This window comes from Micrasema longulum, unplaced genomic scaffold, assembly GCF_059751315.1.
Source record: "Micrasema longulum isolate JH-2025_06_02 unplaced genomic scaffold, ASM5975131v1 h1tg002763l, whole genome shotgun sequence".
Classification (NCBI taxonomy): Eukaryota; Metazoa; Arthropoda; class Insecta; order Trichoptera; family Brachycentridae; genus Micrasema; species Micrasema longulum.
This window is the reverse complement of record NW_028279889.1, coordinates 27539-52861: the sequence shown is the minus strand read 5'-3', so window position 1 is coordinate 52861 and position 25323 is coordinate 27539. Positions and strand designations below refer to the sequence as shown.

General features: G+C 33.0%; 1 protein-coding gene across 1 annotated transcript in view; it reads right to left on the bottom strand.

Annotated features, from left to right (window-relative positions):
- Positions 1-25323, bottom strand: part of LOC148271625 (retinal guanylyl cyclase 2) — a gene marked incomplete at its 3' end in the record, with an annotated part of 56275 nt that overhangs the window by 9388 nt on the left and 21564 nt on the right. The window contains exons 3-8 of the mRNA XM_088241140.1: positions 18977-19097; positions 18744-18880; positions 17578-17737; positions 16176-16325; positions 13332-13503; positions 11645-11785 (exon numbers count right to left, since the gene is read on the bottom strand). Coding sequence (XP_088097266.1) covers positions 11645-11785; positions 13332-13503; positions 16176-16325; positions 17578-17737; positions 18744-18880; positions 18977-19097 — 881 coding nt within the window. The remainder of the gene's footprint in view (positions 1-11644; positions 11786-13331; positions 13504-16175; positions 16326-17577; positions 17738-18743; positions 18881-18976; positions 19098-25323) is intronic.

The following is a 25323-nucleotide window of genomic DNA, read 5'->3' as shown; positions in this document are numbered from 1 at the left end:
TAATGAAACCCACTAAACCGCCTTGTCAGCAGGTTTCTTATTTTTCCTTCACAAAAAAAAACGTTAGAGAAATTTTATAATTTCAAAAAGTAATTTAAACATTATTTATAACTAATTTATATACAAAAAATAAAATAAATGATTGTTAACATAAAATAATAATCAATATATCGGTCGGGTTGTTGTCCTGTGGCTAGTGTCTTGGACTCACGGACCAAAGGTCCGTGGTTCGAATCCTACTCTACCCCAACTCGATTCCATTTTCTAATAGTGAGTTATTTACAACTCGTTGAAAATGGCCCTCAAAATTAAATATTTGGGTAAATCATAAGAACGCAAATATTTCTTTTTACAAAAAAAAAAAAAAATATAAAGCCTTGTCACATATGAGCCATTTAATTATGTTTTCCGTAAAAGTTTTCTCAACATTTTTTTTAAAGATTTGCTTAGGAATTTTATTAAATTTTTTATTAATTGTATAATGAAGTGTTCTTTGTCTATACTTGTCGACATACCTCGGTACTGACAAGCTTTCACGTTGTGCTAGCTAATTAAAGTTCTTTTTTGTTTAATTAATAAAAAAATCTCACGTACACTTGTTATTTTGGCGAAATTCCAACATGTTTTAAAATGTGTGATTTTTTATTAATAAAAAAAAACTGTAATAAGCTCTTCTGTGATGTTGGCTACATGCCGCTTGGGGACTCTTGCCTATCCACCATCGGCGTCGACATATGTTAGATCTTAACGCTCAGTTCCTAATATTGTAGCTTTCGACGTCTTTGATCCGTTTTCTGCCATAAGCAGGCTTACTTTATCCGCTCGAGAAATATACGGAAAGTATTGAATAAAGAACAAAAGAAAGAATACATGAAAGGCGCTTTCAGCAAACATCCTTTGTACTAAATCTCTCGTGTCACTAGCAGTACAGCGCCAACGCAACATTGTGTACAACCACGGCTTAAGCTCGTATTAAATGGCTCAAAAATGGCACACGACCTTATATCACTTTCTTGCGCGATTTTTACTGTTTTACACGGGGCAGTCGTTGAGATTGAAAATTGCGAGTGTTTACGCATGTTTATGCGCAGCACGTCGATGTTTTCGACGCCATGACAGATGACGGGCAGTTTCACCGTTTACAAAAAAGCCTTTCATATCAAGTCCCTGTCCGTAGAACTCGTCAATCTGTACTTTTCGACATTCCTCTCTCAGTGACTAATCATATGAAAAATAGCACTCTTCGAAGAATACAGATTACCTATAATGACAGTTTTAGTGACATCGACATATTACATTGTAAATACTGTACTTTTATCAGATCTGTTAAAGACATTTAAAATTGATCTTCTGCCTAACTTTTAACTTTCAATTTTGACTTTTAATTTTATCTTTTAGTTTTAACTTTTTTTTCATTTATTTTATTTACTTTTCACTTTTAATTTTTGAGTTAAACTTTTAATTTTAACTTTTAATTTTAATTTTAACTTTTAATTTCAACTCTTAATTTTTATTTATTCATATGTACATTACTACCTGCATCTAATTCAGACCTACTTTCGAGTTCGAGTTTCAGATATGGAATCCCTATTTTGTTGAGGATGTCAACTTGTTGGAAAGAGTCCAAAGACGAGCTACAAAGTTGTCGCCGACCATAAAACGGCTTCCATATGTGGAAAGACTGGAAAATCTCGGTCTAACAACGCTGCAGGAACGGCGAGAAAGGGGTGCTCTGATAGAGACATACAAGATACTCAACAGTCACTATAGCTGCCCAAATTTGGATCCCATGTTCAAGTTTAAACAAGATGCTCGTCTTCGAGGCCACAGCCTCAGGCTGGAGAAAACGAGATTCAATCTTAATCAACGGAAGCATTTCCTGAGCAATAGGGTTGTTGATGGTTGGAATAAGCTGCCACAAGAGTTGATCTCAACGTGTATTCTCAATGGGTTCAAAAATGGACTAGATTTGTTACAACAATTAACTTTCGTTTAAATAGATTTAAGCATATCAACTTAAGGCAGTTCGCTTAAAATTGATAGTAATAATAATATTTATTAGTGGTAAAATGGGTTTGTTAAGGATGTTATGTAAGGTCATTTTTGTACGTCATAATAAATAGGGTGATCTTCATCCCGCCATTAATCTCTCGACCAAATACAACCCTTATCTACAGCTGCTTAATTAATTGATCAATTAATAAATACATTATGTGGGTAGTTATGGGTGGAACCATAATCACTTAATGTTTGAACGCGATATTTTAATCAGCAAGCTGATAGACAATTGTTTCAAATAAGGTGAAGAATCTCGTTAAAATATATTGTGGAGACACATATTTCAACAGAGATGGAGAACATTTTAGAAAAGGGAATAAAGAAGTCTAGGCGTTAAGAGGGCTAATGATCTGTCACTGGCTAGTTTGGTCACTTTGTACACTGTGTAGCATTTATCAGTCGGCGTGTATTTAAACAATTGTATCTCTTCAATAAGGAAGTTCAACCCTACGAGAAATTGAAAAAAAGTGTATTCTTACCAGCGGGAAAAATTAGAACATTAAATTGTACTAAACTAAGCTTCTTGAACATATATATAAAAAAACAATAAAAAATATTTTAATAAAAACGAACTATTTTGTAAAAAAAATATATTGTTAGCATCCTCGGCACGGGTAACCACCCCACCCCAGTGAGGTCACATTTTTTTTATTATTTATCATTGTTCATAATAAAAATACATGGTAACAAGTGTAATATCCACAGTGACCGCGCGGGCGCGGTTAGTCGCCGCGTACCGCGCCCGTGCCACACCGCAAAACGCTAGCCACTATGGCCATACAATTATTCGTATCTATGCAGAATAGTAAATATATACATAATACATATATATACGCCCAAATACCTAGGTTAAGAGAATATGCGGCGTAGGGCAAATTGATGAATAAATATTTGCATATAGTTTTTCTGTCACTCTCTCGAAAATGCCTCCCCAAATGCTAAGCAAAAAAGACAACAGCGCGTCAAAATTACAAAATTAAAGTCTCGTATTTTCGTACCCCAAAACTGTACCGTTTTTTTTAAAGGAATTCTAAAATATTTTTTCTGCATCAACACATTTAGCTTTATCCAAAAACAGCTACCATATTTGTTTACCTTACGTCCGAAAACGGCAGATAAAATTTCGCGCTTTTAAGTGTATTTTGATTGTCCTAGCTTATATTATCAACTGAAGAAATATTCCATAAATCACAACTTATGACACCAAAACAATTATACGCTAAAACAATACTCACCTATAGATTCAAAAACTACTATTACTCAAATGAAAGACATAAACCCCACAATACATCACATACAAATAATACAATCACTAGATCCTCAACACATAGACAACTTAAACAAATACTAACTAAAACTACTTACGGACAAAGGGGTTTTGAGTATTATTCAATTAAAACTTATAACCTACTTCCATTATCTATTTAAACAATTATTAAAGAGAAAACGTTTAAAAAGGTTATAAAAAATGGATAGTGGAGCTAGGTAGACGTAAAATAGATTGTCTCACTCGCCCATACCAATATTGAATCAACTGCTCCACAAGTGAAAAGCTTGTGTTAGGTTTTCATTATTTTCATTGTGTGTTTTGTAATATAAATAATATAGATGTACATAAATACCTTCATTGTGTGTTTTGTAATATAAATAATATAGATGTACATAAATACCTTGTTTTTAAAACTGTATGAATATTTGTTAATTATCTTTGTTTTTTTAAGTTAGTCTTCTTTGTGTATTCTCAAATGTTATTAAAATGTGTTTATTGTTAAGTGTCCTTGGCACGGGAAACCCCAGTGAGGTCACATTATTTTTATAATTAATTGTAGTTTGTAAGCAAAAAATATGAATAAATAAATAAAATAAATAAAAATAAAATATAAAAGATAATTTATAAAAATATTAAAATCATGATAGAGATACGCTAATAATTAAAGGCGTGTAAAAAAATTATCGCTCTAGTGCCATAACCCAAGAAGAAAATATGGAAATACGTTTGTATGAAGAAAGGTCAAACTGCGCATCCTCTTAAAACCCAGCCCTTGTTCAATGCTTTAGACATACCTATTCAAAGCATTATTGTACATATAATTAGTAATTTACCTTAAAGTACGAACATTGTACATAAATCCCGAAACATATCAATTGGGATTCCTTTCTAAGCGCTTTGAACACGGTGAACGGTGATACATAAAACACGGTACGTACCAAATAATAGTAAAACCCAAAGTGTTTTGAAATTTCCGAGTGATGTTCAATACCTACTATGTACACTGTACTGTACCAGGGGTTTCCAAACTTTTGCTTTATTTATTAACGATATTTTTATTTTCCATATTAGGTGGCCTCCGTGGTGTAGTGGTCAAGACGCTTGACTCACTCACGGAAGGTTCCAGGTTCGATTCCCGGTGAGAACACAAAAATTAAATGAGATTTTTCTCAAGCCTGGGTGTTTTGTGATGTAATTCACCACTGTAATTGGGCCTCCTGACCTGTTGTAGTGCAAAAATAAAAAAGAAAAAAAATAATTTTAAAAAATACATAGCGAGTTGAAATAAACACTTCAAATATAAAGTATGCGTAGAACATATTAAAAAATTCAAACATTTATATATATATATATATACAGGGTGTTCATTAAACCCTGTCACATCCGAAGCCATGATGATCAGTATGAGCAAGAAGACACATTGGCACATTAAATATTTTTTTAGAACAAATAAAAATTTTAAAAAGAAAATACAAAAAACAAATAGTTGGTTACTTCTGCAGAGGAGAAACGAGGGAGGTAGGGGGGAGTCTGATAATACGCCGCGCTCCCCTCACTTCTCCCCTGCAGAAGTAAGCAACCATTTGTTTTTTTAAATATTTTATTTTTTTAAATTTTCTGTGTTCTAAACATTTTTTTTAACACGCTAATATGTCTTTTTACCCATACTGATTATTGTGGTTTCCGATGTGACAGGGTTTAAAGAACACCCTGTTTATAAATATGTATTTATGTATCAGGGTATTAGAAGCAATCTTGGAAATCTCCACTAAAAACGGATAATTTGTTATTGATGCCAAAATAAACTATACATAAAAACCTACCTACCTAAATAATAGCGTAATTCAAAACCGTCTCTTAATCTTGCAAAAACAGATTTCAATTACTCTACTTGACACCGCAAACTTGGCATTCTTCATTGAGTTAGTAAAGCATAATTAGAAATCTCACAATTCTTTTACCAAATTTATCGCGTATATCTCAGTAACTCCTTTAATGGAGATTTCAAAGTTTGCTTCTAATACCTTCATAAATAGTATTAAGTATCTATTATATTATAACTAAAATGATAAAATACATCGTTTAAATTTACATTACATTACATATTTTATTCGTACAAAATATTCCCTATCAGCAAATGTGCTGGTATGGGGGGAAAATATATTATGTAAAGTCGATAAAATAACATCACATATTACTCGTCACATAAGTCGTAAGAACAATTTTTTTATGTGTTTATCAAATCTTTTTTATAATACAACAATTTTTTGCAATGAAAACGCTTACATATTATTTATTTTATTTTATCAACATAAACGGCAAATCTACCTTTTACAAAAATTTATAATACTAACATATTTGGCGTAATATTAATAAAAAAAAAAACATGAATTTCCTTATACCCAAGATTTATTAAAAAAATTAAACCCAAAAATTATACAAGATTTATATTTAAAAAATTATCTAAAAATTAAACAGAATATTTAGTAGAAAGTTTAAACAATTCAGGGATAAATGTAAAAAACAAAATTAAATAATAAAATATTCTACAGTAATACAACAAGAAAATTATACGTACTGTTTCATACAGCTGGGTAAGTGAACAAAATACTGTATATATATTATGAAATGCATGAATAAATAAATATAATTACCATTCACCATCTTCAAAAAAGTTCAAAAGGTTTGTTCTATAGGAACAATACCCTAGACTAAAAATATCAGATACGTGAGAATAACTATTGCCGAGTTCATGAAGTCTGTTTAATACGGCATTATAAGTATACGCTGTCCGTGAATTGTTGCTACAAAACGGTGGCACCTGTCTAGTCATTCTTTCAGGCACCCTATTATACAAAAATACATATCAATATCAATATTTGAACCCGGGTTGTGGTCCCATGGTAGTATTGTGGACTCGGGGACCAAAGTTCAGTTGTCGACTTTTATTTTTCCAGCACAAGTTATTTTCGACTTCTAGAAAATGGTCTAAAAATTTAAATATTCGAGTAAATAATAATACCTTATAGTAGGGCCAATTTAAAAGGTCACATTTGACATTTGTCGGTTTTAGCTTTATAGTGAGGTGACCTGCTTAAAAACATCGATTAAAGTTATTGAATCGATTCGGACTTCAAACATAATATATGTGAATTGAATTCAGTTACTATGAAAAAGTACTTATGGGTACTGTAATTTTATTTTTAAAACCATCAGTCAAATCCCTGTCCCATTATTACTTTCGATCGTAAATTTAAGGAACAAAATAAGATAAGTACATAATTTAACAAAATTATCAACATTTTTTTTTATTCTGGGTAACATCCCTGGTGTTTAAAAAGAAAAAGGGTTCACTGATGCAACATTGTAACGACGTTTAGAACGGAAAAAGTTTATTATGTTTAGAATGGTTTATTAGTGAAAGTAAATCGTAAAATTACCTTCTTTTGTCGTTATTACAATAAATATGTAATCGCAATTGAAAAAAGTTAAGAAATTGTGCAGTTCTAAAGTCGAAAAAATAAATAATATTTTATTACCGCCCTTACAAGGTTATATTGTTGAATTTTGATGAAGTGTCAAATGTGACCTATTAAATTGGCCCTACTATAAGTTTTTATTTTTACACTTTAAATACCTAGTTAGATTTTTTTTCAAAAATGGAAAGTATCTCTTTAAACAAGCATACGTGGGTAGATTGAACAAAAAAATGACACATATAGACCAAAGGATAGAGTTTTTTAAGGGTAAAAATTAACTACTAAAAAAAATATACTGTATTCACAGAAAGTAAAAAAAGAGTAAACATAGAAAGCAAAACAAAAATGTAAATATTTAAAATTGTACAACAATTAGCTAACAAATGTGAGTAACCCTTCACCATCTTAGAAATACAAGTAATTAAAATACAGATAATACATATATTATGTTAAAAATATCAGTCACTTGAGAAGTGGCGGCCTCCGTGGTGTAGTGGTCAAGACGCTTGACTCACGCACGGAAGGTTCCGGGTTCGATTCCCGGTGAGAACACAAAAATAAAAATTGTTATTTTTCTCAAGCCTGGTTGTTCTGTAATGTAATTCACCACTGTAATTGGGCCTCCTGGCCTGTTGTGGTGCAAAAAAATAAATAAAATAAAAAAAAGAAAATGAAGTGTTATTGTCGATTCAAAAAAAGCAATATAAGAATATACTGTTCACGAATTAAAACCGAGTTTAGTTTATTTAAATATAGTAATAGTTGTGTCAGTTGCAAAACAAAAAAAAATAATACCAGTTGCGTTTTCTTCCAAATGCTGTTTTAATATGTTCATTTTGACGAAAGCGTTACAATCAATATTAAAATGTAAACTTTTTTAAAGAGGGGTATGAAAGTCTAGGCATTTACAGGGCTTACGACCTGTCATTGGCTGGTTTTAGTGGCCATTTTATACACTGTGTAACATTCACCATTCTGCCCATGCTTGAACGTTAAGTTAGCAGATGAACAAATCAATTTCTACTAGATATGCTAAGAAAATATCCCTTCTTTCAATTTCTATTTTCTAAAACAAAACTCTGCTAAAGTAAATCCATAGAAACTTATTGCTGCTTACCTGAAGTTGGAAAATAATTTAAAGGCGTCGTAAAATAGTAGTAAAATTCTTACCGAATCTTTGACACAAAACATCCACATTTCGTGTCAGTCCATGGACTATGAAATATTCTATTGTTAAAGTCGGTACCTTTTTTTAAAAATAAATATTTCGTGACAACCATGTAGTGAATTTCGATTCAACAGGTTCGCCCGGAGACCACATGCATGATAGAAAAACGCGCTAACCAATGGGCCGCGAGACGGACATTTACATTATTTAATTGCTAACTTTTTTTTAACTAAACTTTTTTTCGTGCAACCGGTCCCTAGAGCAAAATCATGACGCGCAAATCTGTGGTTGTATTTTTTTTACAATCAGTTAAAATATTTAGTAATTACATTATAATATTAAGTCCAGCGTGAGTAAAATTTAAGCCGCGGGGTGTCGCTTGAAGACCCCCGCTGTAAACCAAACAACGTCAGGGGTACTTTCTCTAAGGGATGAAATATCCTAAATGTCTGAATGTATTATTCAAATAAAATGAACACCCTGTTTCCAAACTCGTAAATACATATTGGCTTTTGTTCGCATGTGTTTTAATTTTTTTTTAGAACATTTAAACAGCAAAATAACGTATAAGGCAACATAGGACGTGTCTGTTTAAATTAATTCGTTTTCATTGTCAATTCATTCAATTCATCTCAAATTTCGACTTCACAATTTTTAAGGCCAAACATGTTGCGTTTTTGTTAAGACGTATTATTTAACAATTTTATGTTTAAAAATTAGAAATGAAAACATTTTTTCATAATATCCGTTTTGATTTTGAAAATAAAATTAATTTATTATTATATTAAATGCTATTTTTTTATATTTTATGTTCACAGTTGAAGAGAACTTCGTTTTACACAGGTAGGATGTGGCAAATAACCCCTCATATTTCAAAGCTCCCCTTACCAGCTCTGGATAATTCTAACTGCATCTTCGTCCAGAAGACGTAATTTTTATGATATTTGAGTTTGATTTTAAGCTCACCCTGAGCAGCAAAATCTGAAAGACTTATTGACCTTTTTGGTGATGGCCAGTTACGCCCGTCCTACTTTGTGCGAGATTTTTCTATTGATATGGTCAGAACATAAAGACAATTAAATACAGCGATGCTGTTATCTTTAATACATAATGCAGGAAAGATGGAATATCCTTAACAGATATTCACATTGTCGTAAAAAGTAGTTATCACGCGACATTGTTCTTGGACTTTGCAACAATGGTAATAGGACTCATAAAGGTAATAAACCAAAATCAGCGATCAGGAAAAACTCAAAATATTGTTTAAATTCCACGTGGTCCACGAAGAAGTATAGAAATTGAAAAAAAAAGGGGTTGCCTAGTATGTAGCTGAAATAATTCAATTAGATGAATCTCATTCGCATAAATAAAGGTTTCTGCTCTTTAACTTCACAAACATCAACAGATGAAAGAATTGAAGTAATATATATGGTCAAATATGGGCAGAATGGTAAATGTTACACAGTGTGTAAAGTGGCCACTTATACCAGCCAATGACAGGTCATAAGTTCTGTAGATGCCTAGACTTCTATATTTCCTTATTTAAAATGTTCTTCATCTCTGTTGTAATATATTAGTGTTAACAGCTCCCCAGGGAATTAAATCCAGCCCTTGTCTACAAATATTTGGACAAACTCAAAATATTGTTGAAACTGTCTGGTTAGTTTTTAAAAAAGAGAATCAGAATAAAATTGTCTGTGTCGCTAGATTTTCCGTTTTCCAAAATTATTCATTTATTTTATTTGACACTTTATATACACATACAATAAATATACATATAAGGGCGGGCATATTGCCTTAAGGCAATTTCTTCCTACCTACCCAAACCGTTCAGTTTGAGAAAATTATAAATACATGGACATATTGAATCTTACAATTTTATACAAAAATTAAAAGCAAAGATTCATCATATTTGTGTACTGTACGTCAGCAGACGACAGATTAAACTAGGCGCTTTCGTGGGTTTTTGGGTGATCCTAGCTCCCATAAAAAACAATTCATCACAAAATTGGCATTAATAAATATCTATAGCGTAAAAAAAATACACTTCTCTAATGCTAAAATCAAGGGAAAAATATAGGAATACTTTTTTATGAAGAAAGATCAGCCTGGGTTTCTTATTCAGGTCCTGGGGGTCACAAGACTTTTTTTTTACTCGTATAGATTTCGCACTTTCGTTGAAAGGTTGGAAAACGCTGATCTAGTGAAAGTAGAAAGGTTTTTTGTATTTACATAGGAAAATAGAACCAAACATTTCCCTCCGGCTGTTCTTAGCAGACGAAAAGGACCGCGTACTAAGACGCGTGTCCTCAGGCATTACAAAATAATTCTAAACGTTAGTTCTATTGTACACGTAGTGTAGGTTTGTGGACACTATGCCTTGCCAGACATTGGACAGTAATAAACCAGACACGGACACAAAATAAAGTTTAAGGAAGTAAATAAGAACATTGACTATATTTGTATTGACAAATATTTTTATTGACAATTACTTTCAAACGTTAAACTTTTTTAAGGGATTATATACGGTTCTTATGTTTTTAGATCGATTTTTTATTTTCCTAATGTACCTTTACACACACAGAAAATTGTAATTAAACTAAAAGTTTATATTAGTTCTTAATAAACTAACTTAATTAAGCATAAATAAATAGATGCCCAATTTCAAAACATGCCTAAGTCCATTTTTGTAGTTCTGAGATATATCGAGTTTAAGTTTTTTTAATAAAATAAATAAAACTTCTTTGTTTTTAACCACCTATTTTTTTTTCCCACCAACCGGTTTCAAAGCAAGCAAGCTTCTTCGTCAAGGTTTACGTAACTAATAAATTCATACCTATTTTATTTTAATCATGTTCACTAAATACTACATGTGGACCCAATAAATCAAGTCTTTTTGTATTAAGTTTTTTTATTTAAATTATTTACTGACAATTCTTGATGGAATTTCATTGTAATGATATAATTACTTATAAATACATATAAGTTATTAATTTAAATATAAGCTATTAATTTTAAAATGTGTAGATGTCCTTTAGAGGGTGAAAGCGCTTATTGGTAAAAAAAAAAAAAAAAAACTTCAGTTGAAGTGTTTATTTTGTTTCTGAAATGCTAAATGTCAGAATTTCGGAAAATTGAAAACACGCATTGTAAAGTTTTTCTTCTCCTTTATTTAAAGATAAAAAAATATAAAATTGTTAGATGTTTAGTTACAAAATTATTGCTTGTAAAATAATGGACTTAAGCCTAATGTCAGGACTTAGGGGTTTTTCAAAAGTATTCAAAGGTCTAAGAGTTTTTTTTTCAGGGAAAAAACTCTTGGAATAAGAGATTTTTAGGACTTAGGGATTTTTCGAAATTGATATTTTAAAAATAATTTTTCAAATACAAAATTCGATTTGGGTATTCTTATTGAAAACATAATTTGGTAAATGTATAGTTCACAAAATTCTCTACAAGGCAGTATTGCCAACTCAAAAGCGATTAAAATGGACTTACACATTTTTCGAAATTGGGCATCCAAATATTATTGAACATTTCGAGACCTTAAAATTCTAATTTCCTTTAGCCAAACGACAAACTTGCATGTGTACAATTGTTTAAATGTACACATTTCATCAATAATTTAATCTTATGTTTTTAAAGACCCTAAAAAATATAATTTCTTACCTTGGCAGCATTCTGTTCAACAACTGTTCAGTCTTCTTTTTCTCCATGTCTAACTGCTCAGTCCTCTCCCTGATGAGTTCTTCTAAATTATTGCTGTATTTTTCCAACATCTGGAACATCGTGTCTACAAAATTGACCTTCCTGTAACAAAAAAGAAACGTTTTCTACAATTTAGCAAAAACTTTCTTTTTCTTCCTTTCTTTGCTTTTAATATTTAATTTTAATTTGATTTTTTTAAATTTATTTACGGACTTATTTAGTCCATTCAACAATGAATAACACGTTTCCTTATAATACATGCAGGTACAATTCAAATCAAATACATCGATAAAAAAATTAAGTAAGACATTAAAATAAATCATAATTACTACCTCAAGACAAGATCTGGTCTGTATTATAAATATCGTGCCGTGTGGAATTTTACTGTAGTGCGAAATCGGCTATTCTCGTATAAATAAATATTATAGTGTAAAACTGTGCGACCGACATTGGAGTTCTGTATTCAAGGATAAATTTATTTTAATATTTATTAGGGTCAAATGACCATTGGTTAATAAAACATATTTTAATAAAATTGCTACATGTGACAGTCAAAAAAATTTTAACACTAGAAACTATGACCAAAGCTATATGCGGATACATCTTTTGGTAAGAAACAAATCTATCAGTTTTGAACTGAGTCGTCAAAAGGTAATAGTGCGTCTTCCTGTTATTGTTCTGAGATTGATAGTGTTTTTATAAGGAAAGGTGTGGCAAGTGTTTTATAATGTTATGATGTAACTAAATCTGGGTATTATTTTTACTGGGGTAGTAGTGGTCATTCACTGGTGATTCTTCTATTTCTTTAGAGTAATATTATTTATAATTGTAATACTCGTATTTCAATGAAAAGGTTATGGTACTTAGAAAAATGAATGTGTTTTTTATTATTTTCTTTTATTTTGAACGCTTAAATAATAAAATGTATGCCTTTAATGTGGATTTCACTACAAGCTGAACCTTAAACGGTCATTCATTGTTGCTTTAACCCTATAATAAATTATGAGTTGTATTTATGATATAATAAGTCGTGTACCATTTCTTATTTTAAATTACACATTTTATCTATGTTGACAATTGCGAGCAGGCCTCTAATTAAACTTTATGGAACTTATTTAGAATATATCATATATTTAATTGAAATATTGTGAATAAAATAAAAAAGTAGAAAATTTTAATTGTTTGTTGGCTTTCCAATAAAATACAATAAAAATATTGATATTTTGGATATTTGAAGCACTCACTGTGGATAATTATGTTTTTGAGAGATAAATAAAATAACTTTGTTTTATGAACCACTTTTTTTTACACAACTAACTTGTTTCGGCAACCACACTTTTCCCTCTTCCGGGTTAATTAATTACTTATTTATGTTAACTCTGAAGAGGGCGATCGTAATTTTGTAATTCTAATGACTCCCTGGGGGATGAAATCCAGTTTTTTGTCTACAAACATTTGAAAAAACTCAACATATTGTAATAAAACCAACTGTTCTAAGAAGAAGTATAAAGTCTTAGTTTCATTTGTCTATGGCTGGCTGCTTTTTGCATAACAACGTTTAATTCAAACACCTATTCGTCAAATCGCTCTTCACAGCATATACGCTTAAGCATTTTGTGAAATAAAATAAGAGACGGTTTGCTCTGACCTCCCGTGGTTCAGCTTCCTGAAGAGGTCATGCACTTGCGTGAAGTCAGGCCGCATGTCCGGCTGCTCGGTCCAGCACTGCCTCATGATGTGGATGGCGTCGGGGGGCGCAGCTCCCTTGGACACCGAAGGCCGGATCAGGGGCGGCGGCTTTTTCACTTTCTCGATTATTTCTGGAACAAACAAAATTAATAACTTATACAACTCCTTTTCAAATAAATTAATGTCATTTAGATAGTAATGTAGGATTTAAGCATCTTCCAGTAGTCCTATCCCAGTTAGACATTGACAGAAGACACGATATTGCTGTTTAATGCGTATTTATAACATGGCGAATAAATAATAAATAATTATGTCACGCGAGTTTTACGGCGACGAGGATTTGAACTGGCTGCACTTGAAATACATGCTGGAACAGAGTGACTGCGTTGAGCTGACTGTTCGGGCTAACTGAGCTGACTGACTGACTGAGCGTTACAACCTTTTGTGGTCTTTTTATAGACCGAGTTCCTTACTGGTAATTGTTTTTTTAGTAGAAACGATGTTAACGTACTTTAGGACTAGGTTAGGTTAATCTCGTCGTTGTGTGCAACACTGTAAGTATCGTATACAATATTTATAACTTGCTTCACCGGTCGTCACACTATATTTCAGGTGAAATTATTTAGTGCCATTGATTATGGACGATGAACACCACAGTTCTTAAAAAACTAGTTATCACTGTAATCTTCTTCTTCTTCTTCTTCAGCTTTGTTCTCTCTACCGCTGGATAAAGGCCTTTTCCAAACGTCTCCATTCCTTCCTATCACCCGCTTTCATCATTCACGTTTTACCGGCAATAGGGGCAATGTCGTCGACCCATCTTTTCTGTAGCCTTCTATTTCGTATTCTTATTAAACGCCTCTTCCAAATGTCTCCATTCCTGCCCATCACCCGCTTTCATCATTCACGTTTTACCGGCAACAGAGGCAATGTCGTCGATCCATCTTTTCTGTGGCCTTCCAACACTTCTTTTGTTTGCCCATGGTCTCCATTTTATTATTCTGCGTGTCCACCTGCCATCATTTTGTCTCGCCAAGTATCCTGCCAACTGCCATTTCAATTTCGCTGAACGATCCATGATATCCATGACTCCGGTTCGGCGCCTTATTTCTTCATTTCTTACTCTGTCTTTTAGGCATACACCGAGCATCTGCCTTTCCATATAATCTAATTATTATGATGGACAAAATTAATTTCAGTACCATATTACAAGTTGTTTAATTCAGACGCATGTTTTCTAATTTATTTATTTTTTCTTATTTCCCATTCGTTGTCTCTGTTTCTGAAGTTCACACAAGGGTTGTTGTTAATTATTGTTGGTTAGGTTTCTAGAATTTTATTTTTTTGGTAGGCGTGATACTGTCAATTACTTTCATCACAAAGTGATATTCTCTTTCATTTACTTCACATATTGACATATCATTTTTCTTTTTGATGATCCATACTTATTTTTTTTTTGCAATTTGTTTTTGCCTGTTTTATTGAACGTATTTCGACACTCATCTTTGAAGAAATCTTACAAAAAATTATCACCTTGATTCGTAGAATGACATACCACTGAATACGTTCCAGTTATAAATTTATTTTAAACTTTTATAAGCATCCTGAGTTTTGTTTCTTACATAACCTCATTTGACTATCTTAAAAATTCAAAAACGCCTTTTTTCGTTTCACTTGTGTGATTACATATATCTATCTATATTTTTTAGAGTTTTTCTCCAACTGACTGGCTAGCGTTGGAAGATGTATTATTGAGAGAAGGAAATTATTTTGAGAAACAAATGTGGTAGTCTAAGCATTTACTGGGCTTACGACCTGTCATTAGCTTGGTCAAATGACCACTTTAAACACTGTGCAACATTTACCATTCTGATTATGCTTAAACATCCCCATTTCCTTAACTATTCCATCCGTTGACTTTTGTAACGAAAAAGACCTTATTCGATGTAGGTAAGACTCATCTGGCTGAACTATTTCACCTACTAGGCAATGCCCGTAAGTACTTTTCATTTTTGCAGATGAAAAAGTTGAAAAAATGTGGATGTTTCAGCATATACATAATGATACATGTTAAACAGGGTGTAAAGTGGTCACTTTAACCAGCCAAGTTCCTTCTTAATAACTCATACGGAGTAAAATCCAGTCTGGTCTAGAAAAAAATGGACATACTCAAAATATTGTTCATAAAGTGAACTGTCTAAAGTTAGTGCCCCCCGGTAAGTAAAGTGCGAAATGAAACAATCGTACTAAGTTTATGATCTTGAGCGCTTATCGTCATATTAAAAATAAGTTTAATTCAGGTTTTCGCAAATAAGTGTTCATTTTGCATAGTGTTCGACACAGAACCATCTAATAAATTATTATCATCGTCATCATAAGCTCAACAGCCCTGGGTAGGAATTAGCTGTATCCAGGAGTATCCTGCACTCATGCCGGTCTGCTGCCCTTCTTCTCCAGTTCCTCACTTCAGTCCATCCGTCGCATTTTTCCATGTTCTTGTGGCACAGAGAGAGTTAGGCGTTTTATGGCGTTATCGTTGCCATTCTAATTATATAGCCAGCCCACATCAAGCACCCCACCTTGCTGGAGATGATTACATAGGACGCTCCGTAAATTTCATAAAGCATCCTTTTGACGACGCCAATGGTTGTTTCCTCTTACAGGGCAATGGACAACTTTTAAGATTCTTCTTTCGAAAGCTGCAATGGTTTCCTCAATATTCGTTGCCGTAGTTAACTTAGGTTTCGGAGGCATATGTCAGGTACCTGATAAATATGACAATGTAAATTCTGTATATTGTTACCTTCGGCTGATAAGGCCAGCATACAAAATGGCTCTCCTCGTACCACTACTTCTTGCATGATGATACCGAAGGAATAAACGTCTCCCGGTTGTGTGCCACGTCTCCGAAGACCACAGTGTCGTAACAGCTCTGGTGCGGTCCAAAGAAGATCTAAAGAAAATAAAAAGGGCCGTGTAAATGGTTGCAGAAAGTCTGCATCTCTGAAACTTGAAGTATTTACAAAGAATGCTTACGTTAATCTAAATAGTAACAATTTTTTTTTATGAAGCAAATATGAAACTATTCAAAATGTATTTTAATTATTATAAATGTAATGAGAAAGTTTAGTGTTTCTTAAACAACATTTTTTTTTTCAAGACAATATATATTTATTTTAAATTTGAATCTGCATTACTTTACGAACTGTTTAATTCATTACGTAATGCGGGCTATAAATATAAGTTAGAAGTTAATTAATAGAAAGCAGATAACTTCTAAACTGCTGATATGTACAGAAAAATAAGAAAATCCGTATTTAGCGAGCATATGTAAAGATAAAATTCTGCAAACATGTTTGAAAAATTATTAGTTTACAGTAGATTTTATTTGAGTGTTGGCAAGCGAAATAGATTAAGTCGAAGTGATTTTTAGTGCATTCGAATAATTGAGGTAATTTAAATTTTATCGTTGTGAGAATTTTTACTCTAAAAACTGATGATGGAAATCAGAACATATAAATTTTAACATACTCGTTTCCGAGCCTATGTAGTCTGATGATTGGAGAATTGACAAAATAATAATGAAATATGTAAATCGCGTACATTTTTTGGAAGAGCATATGATTACTTATTTTTCGTTATTAATTATTTATTATTTGTTATTTTTTATTTATCATTTATTATTCATTCTTTTTGTTTTTTTTTTAAGTATTATTTATTATTTGCAAAAAAAATATATACTCAAAAATAAATAAAATGATTGGCCAATTATAGTTTTCTTGTATATTATACGTAAATACAACGCAAAAAAAATTAAAAGCGTAAGCGTAGCCACTTTGTAAAATATAATCATATATGTATAATAATAATACATAATGTCCGTCCTTTGGCCACACGTTGTTAAGTAAACATTACTTAAATAGTTAAATACATATTATTTATACAAAATCGTGAAAAGTAAAAAACTTTTTCAATTGTTTTTTTAAATATCATATGCAGAAAATAGACTTATATTCTAGTTTAATACTATTTATCGTGAAACCCTTGGCCCAAACTTAAAGGGAAATTTCAAGACATTGAGCAATGAGCAAGTGTTTCACAATTTACGATCTAATTTTATGCTCGAGCCAATTTAATATTCCTTTTAAAGGTGCCGCTGATTAAATTTCGAATTTACGATTTAGGGTTCATGGGGTGCTACCGACCGCGTGCATTCTTGGCCGGGGCGGGGATTCCCTGCGCCTCGTAAAACGACGGAAGGCCGTAATCTGTGATCTTCAGCACCCATCTGGCGTCGATGACGCAGTTCCTGGAGGTCAGATTACCATGGACCTTAAGGGGTGTCGAGTGAAGGTATCGCATCCCCTGGAACAAAAAATAGAGATGGATAACTGTTTACTAAGTTTTATTAAATATTTGTATTTAACCACTTACCGACTTTTCTATGTCTACCTGAGACTGCTGCGAGGTATTGCATAGATTATTTGTTAGGCGTGTTGTCCAGATTCTTTTTGAAATATATGTATATTTATGTCATAATATTTTATTTTTATTTTTGCTATTATTCAATTATGTACGTGCTTCCACTTTCCATTATGTTGTATCCCAACTCAACACAGGGCCCTTGGCCTCATGGAGTTTGAGATACGATAGTATTGTTTTTTTTTGTAATATGGATGAATTTTTATGAATAAATAAAATGAATAAAACATATAATTTTGTGACTTAATAATTTTCTCAAAGGGTGTCTGATTTGAACCTTTTTCTTTGGGAACATGATAATGTTCTTTTTGACTTTGATATGTTTTTTTCTGAAATTCCCTGATTTAATTATATTGTATTTGTCAATATGCAATTATTCGTAATTCATTTAACATCAACTTTACCCTGGTGCATCTATTTTTTTTATTTATCTGAATTCAAGTTCACCTGAGGTGATATTCCAAACGCTCTTGCGGCCGCAGAACACACTTTTATCTCGTGTATTTCGTATGTAAATACATTAGATAAAAGTGTTTTCTACGGCCACGAGAGTGGTTCAGAATAGCACCGCTGGCAATGAATGCCTCCTGTCAGCCGACCTACTATCGTGTAAAGTAAGGCAACAAAATTTCACTATATAGTACTGTTGATTTGTTTCTACAGCAAAGACAAGCATTTAAGAAGCAACCGGTGTTATCACTCCTGATTTGAGATGACGCACTTGCAATGTCCGTCTAGAAGTCTAGATCATGCAATGACTATACCTATTGTACATTTAAATAGATTCTAAGATTGTTTAGGTTAAGTCAATTAAAAAAAAAATACAGAGCCTTATAGTTAGAAACAGAAAGGCACAATACCCACACCAAAATATAATCAGTTTACTCACCCGAACAAGATCAGTCAACAGACTCAGTCGAAAGCTCCAATCTAACTTAATCTCATCCATCATCAAAACGTCTTCTAAAGACCCTCGACTACAGTGTTCGTGGACTAGAGCTGGTCTGGTCGGCTCAGTTAGACATCCTGTAAAAAACATGTCAGTAAAAAATATATTATGCATAACATTATGATATTTATTTACAGTGTTATTTCTATGGTTTTCGTTTCAGTAATGCTTACCTATCAAGGGGTTTAAGTTTTCGTGGCGAAGACCATGCGTTAGGACCAAACAGTCCATGGCCTTTCCTTTTAGTTCGAACGTGCCAACTGATGGAAGGTTTTTAACTTGTACCAAATCTCCCTGAAACAACAAGAAGAGATTTGGATTATTTTTTTGTGGAAACTGGAATCATCAGATCGATGAATACCAAATGTATAACACAGTTATAACGAAAGTGGTTTTTAAAGTAAGATGTTGAAGATGTTTGATTTGTAGGATTTGATGGTTGAGGGTTGGTGGAGCTCCTACCCCAGTTTAAGATTGACGGGAGACACGAGGTTCCTGCTAAATGCTTTTTTTTTTTTAATAAAGTCGCCATGTACGAATAAATAATTTATTGTGACGCGTGCGTGTTATGGCGATGAGTAGTTTAAGTAACTGCACTAGAACTGCATGCTGGAACTGACTGACTGATTGAACTGGACTTTACTGGACTGGTCTGGACTAAGCGTTGACTGCGCCCAGTGGTATTTTTATACCATGCGTTCTTTTGTTCTTCATATCTCCATGGAAGGGGCGATGTTGATGTACTGCAGGACGTTAATCTCGTGTTTCGCAGAATGTAATCAATTAAATTCAATAGAAAACGCTGACTTGCTTCTTAGAGTCATGACAATATATTTCAGAAAAAAAAATAGCACGTGTGTGTCATCGATCGTGGACAATAAAGCCCACAGATTTAACTTCTAAAATAATTCCTTTCATATCTCACGGTGTTTCTTAGAATATTCCATTTATTTCACACCTCACGTCTGCGGTTATTTTTTACTAATATTGACTTATGCTTTGGTGATTAATAAAAAATCTTAGAAACCAAAAGCAACGTAGTTAAATCATCTGTTACATGACATTAGAGTAATCAATCTTACGCTTCTGGTGCCTGTCAGCCAATTCAGAAATAATGAAATATGTCAGTTCAAAAAACCTTTGAAATCAATATTTTACGTTCCTGCCAGAAATCTAACCCAGAACCTCAAGAATGGCAGGCAAATGCGGCACTCACTATACAACGTGGTGAACTTATCTCCACTCGATTTCCATATTGGAGATATTTACCTGAGAGCAGCCATGAAGCCGTTATTGAAGTACTAATATTTATTTTTATAGATACTTTTTTTTATAAATACGTAATTAAATCAACCCTAGAGGAGATCCAAATAACAACAAGCATATTAGTACTAAATCGTTTTACTAAATATTATTAAATATTTGTATATAACCACTTACCGACTTTTCTATGTCTACCGGTTTCGATAAGTACCCGTCTCTTCGTCAGGACACCAATTGAACCAACATGCAAACCAACATGCAAAACCCACTATACACCTTCACCATAGTTGTTGCACAAAAATATAAAACAACACGACATGCATTTTAATAAGCACATTAGGACAAACATGCACTGATTAAATCATGAAAATATTATCTAGTTTGAGAATTAATGAAAAAAGTAGAGGGGATGGAGGGAGGGGATAAGCTTAATAGGTTGGTTTACATGTTGGTTTAATTGGTGTCCTGACGAAGAGACGGGTACGTCTCGAAACCGGTAGACATAGAAAAGTCGGCAAGTTGTTATATACAAATATTTAATAACATTTAGTAAAATGTTTGACCACAAAGTTAATGCCTTAAATATTAATAATAAATCATTTTATTTATCGTCCGTTAATTATTAAATATTTTAATATTGGCACACTTCAAAGAAAGGAAATCTTTTTATTTTTATTTTTTTAAATGGGAGTTGCGTTAATTTTTACCTTGTTTATGATAAACAATGTAAATATTTTAACAAATGGATTTTTCCGGAATTATATTACTTTAAATTTAGCTGAAAATGTTGAGAACTGAAACGATATTCTAGAGTGGACCAATCAGGAAATTCTTGGCGTTTGCTCGTGTGGAAAGGAAACCACTTAAAACTCTTCAGGCGAAGCCGGCCTATTGGCAGTAGTCAACAAGTTCTCCGTTCCACTATAAGAGTGCTCGGCATTTTGTTCCCTACTTTGGTTTATTTTACCAATTGTCTGCTCTATTTTGACCATACTACCTTTCGTGTAAGTTCTTAAGGAACCATCACCGATGGAATGTCGCATGGATCTTCACCCAGGCTTGTGCATCGCGCCTCCAGCTGTTGTCTATGAAAAGTGAAAAAAGGGCAATGCATCAACAGGTGAGGGATATCTTGAGGAGTTACATCGTCGCATGGACAGTTGTCGATCTCGGAGAGCTTTGGGCGATGCAAGCTGCAATGCAGGACATCTTTCAACTTGCAAAACAAATATAAAACGAACAAACCTAAATTAGATGATCTAAACCGTGTGACAGAATACTATTTGAAAAATCGTATTAACGTCAATGTATCAAAGTGTTTGCTTATTTCTTTTTCGCGAGGTCGACATCCCATCCCATATCATTATATATTAGAAAACCAACCTGTTCAGAGAGTTGATACCGTACGCGATCTGGGTGTTATTCTTGATAGCAAACTTACATTTGAGAATCACTTCGATGACATACTGACCCGTGCACATATAAACCTTGGTTTTGTATTTCGTACATGTCAGGTATTTAAAGATATCGCGTGTATAAAAATGGTCTACTTTGCTCATGTTCGCAGTTTGCTCGAGTATGCCTCCTCTGTTTGGTCTCCACAATATGTCACACATAAAGAAAAGTTCGAGAAAATTCAATGGACATTTTTTAGACATCTTAACTGGAGATGCAGGTATACCGATCTCAATTATATGTCTTCCTGCAAAAAACACCACTTGCTTACTTTAGAAGATCGCCGTCTACTGTTGGACATGGGGGTGCTTCATGACATACTTAGTGGACGCCTTGATAGTCCGGCTCTTTTGTCGGAGTTATCATTAAATGTCCCCGGCTACCGCACCCGTCACACGTCGAGCTCTCTATTTCATCTGCCAGCAGTTTGTACGAACTATGCCCAGAACTCTCCACTTATACGTTTTGTTAGTGAATATAATTTGAACTTTCCACTTATTGATCCATTTGATTGTAAAAAAATAACATTTAAAATGCGCGTCTTAAAACATACTTTTTTGTATTATACTTAGTTTCAATAATAAAGTCTTATTTTATCTTATCTTATTTTATTTTATTTTATTTTATTATATTTTATCTCTAATTCTTAATATTTTAAATATATTTGTATTTTCGACACTTGACACTTGTGCAATATTTACACACATGTCCACTCTCATTCCAATATAACACCCACTCACCCACCCTCTCACTCACTTACACTCACACAAACACACTAGTATGTATTGTACGTGTATTTAATGTATTTCTGTGGATATCTGTCATTGGTTTGATTCTCTGTATATTTTATTTGTTGTATTTTTGTTACATATATTACTGTTGATATCCCCAATATATAAAAAAATAAAAAACAGAAACTCGACTTGCATTGACTTTGTCAATTTAACATTTGGCTTTTAGCTAAGTGGCGAGTTTATTATCGCAGTCCGCTTCTATTGTGATCGATCAAGTTGCTTAAGGACTTTTAACCGACTTTGTGATTGAGCTTCAAAACAGGACTGCAGCTATCCGTCTAGCCAACTATGACCGACAGTGTTGGAACAGGAGTTGTTGTTCGCGATCCTTGGTAATAAAGTAACGATAAAAGAAAGATAACAATGAAATTTTGTTAGCATTTTGTTAGTGCATATAAATCTCTGTAAGAAACGATTCTCTGACACGTTGAATTAATGAGTCTTAACCCGGCATAACCCGCCAGTTAGCTCCCTTACCCAAAATTACACAGATTTAAGAGGAAAGTTTACGACGCACTATAATCTGGATCATTCCGCTTTTATATACCCTCATCCTGACAAGAGGGTTGGATATTTCCAAAAATCGGGAGCGTTTCGAAGCTTAATGCACTTATGTCAATGACGCAAATAAAAAGATTCCTAATTATCCTATTTGAACCTATACATCTTGTATCGTTCATTTAAATCTGTTTTTATTTTCTAAAATGAAGACAAAAAAAAACAATCTGAACATTTTAAACTATAATATTTTTTCCAGTACATTCAAAAATCATTCCCCAATGTTTTAAATATGTTCAAATGTTTGTAAACATGCTGGATCATTCCTTTGGGAGAAATTGAGATCTTAATTTATGGGGAATAAAATTCAGCCTATCTAAAAACATTTGGAGATTCCAAAAACATTGTTGATTTGACCAACAGGTATAAAAGAAGTATAAAAATTGAAAAGTGTCTCCAGGCGTTGCCTTGTACGTGAAATAATTCAACCAGATGAATCTCACCCACATCAATAAATGTTTTGAGCTCTTTTACTTCACTAAAGTCAACAAATATAAGAGTTGAGGAAAAATGCACGATAAAGGTAGGATGATGAATGTTACAGTGTGTAAAGAAGCCACTTAAACCAGCTAATTACAAGTTACAAGCCGTGTAAATGCCTAGGCTTCCATAATCCCTTCTCAAAAATGTTTTCCCACTCTGTTGTTATTATTCGTTTTGAATAAGGATCATAAAATTTTTATTTTTATTCTGTCCTTGGTACATATGTTATTTTTAAGTAAAAAGGTAGTCAGTCACTTCATAGCAATATCGCCCACCCACTTGCTGCTTAATCATAGACGCTTATCGACGTGATTAAAAAGTCCTTAAGCAACTTTACCGATCACAATGGAACGTGATCATTTATATGGAAAAATTGAGAAAATGTGAATGTTTAAACATAGGCAGAACGGTAATTGTTACATAGTGTATAATGTGGCCACTTAAACCAGCCAATGACAGCTCATTAGCCTTGTAAATACCTAGGCTTCCGTATTCCTTTCTCAAAAATGTTTTGTCCCCTTTGTCGCAACAAATTTTGTACATTTATTAAGTTTTTTTATTTTTTAAATATAAATTCCGATAACTTAAAATTAGAAACAAAAAAAAACCCGTAATTAAAAATAAAAATATTCATATAAAGAATACATATTTCAATTAAAATTTAAAAAATTTAATTAGGATTGAAAGAAGAATAATTAGAGATTGAAATTTAAAGAATAAAATTGAAAATAAAATGAAGGAGAATAAGTTAATAACACAAAAAAATCCTTCAAGGCAATATTAAATTTTTAGGACCTGCTTCCAGCAATAATTAGAATAACTGTTTAAATAAATGTTACACAAAAGCATTCATTTTCTTGTTTGTGGGTATGCTTTAGTGCCTAAAACAGATTTTCTAATCAAATGATTAAATTAATAGATATTTACCGAAAACTTACTTTCTTTGTTCAAAAAACCCTTTGATCTCAAACAACAATTTAATTAAAATGTCTTTCGTCTAATAACAATGAAGCCCACGTTACTCGGTAACAAGTCGAGCGGCTTGCTTTAGAAAAATATCAATTCTGCCACAATCACAGGGCATAATTCTCCTCCGCCGTAAGGCCGAACATCGTCTGACGTTTATTAAAGTATACCGTTCGATAACAATCACGGGGCGACGCCGACGGTACGAGCTACCAATAAATGATCTAACAGCGCGAAAAGTCTGGGAGCGAGTGTTTTACAAAATAACAAACAGATTCGAAAAAGGGTATTTTGTTAAAAAAAAAAAATATATATTTGCTTCATAATTTTTTAATGTGAAAACTGGTGGGAGAACCAGGTCCATTAAACTATGCTCCTCGCGCTGCCGCCCTCTCGCCCGATGTTGCCCTCTCCGCCCACACACTGCTCTACTCGCGCAATTAATCGCGACGCTCCGCACTTGTCATTTGTCTTTGCTATACAATGGACGATGAAACTATGGCAGCGTGCGCACTATGCATTTTTAGTATAGCTTATTATATCAATGTCATACAAAGAAATATACAGAATTAAAAAATGACGCGTGTGTCTTGTGCGAGCGCTCGATGCGTACTGCGACCGCGCGATTATGTGGCCAGTCACTCGCGCTCATATTGCCGGTCCTTTGACTCACGCTCAAAAAACCGACAAAATAGATAGCGGTGGGCACGACGAGAGGCATGACGTGCGGCATGACGAGTAATGTTGCCACACTGCGTCTTTGCCTCCTTTCCTCGATACTTCCCATGCTACTCGTCGAGTGTGTGGCAGGTAGACATTTAATCGTTTTATGTATTATTGATTCTATTTTATATATTATACTCGTCCAGTAGATACATAATTATTTTATTTATTAATGTTACTTCATAAAATATATTTTATACTAATTGGCTTAAAATGCCGTTTACACGTAAACAGTACAATATTGTTTTGTCCTAAGACTCGAACATTGTCCACGTATA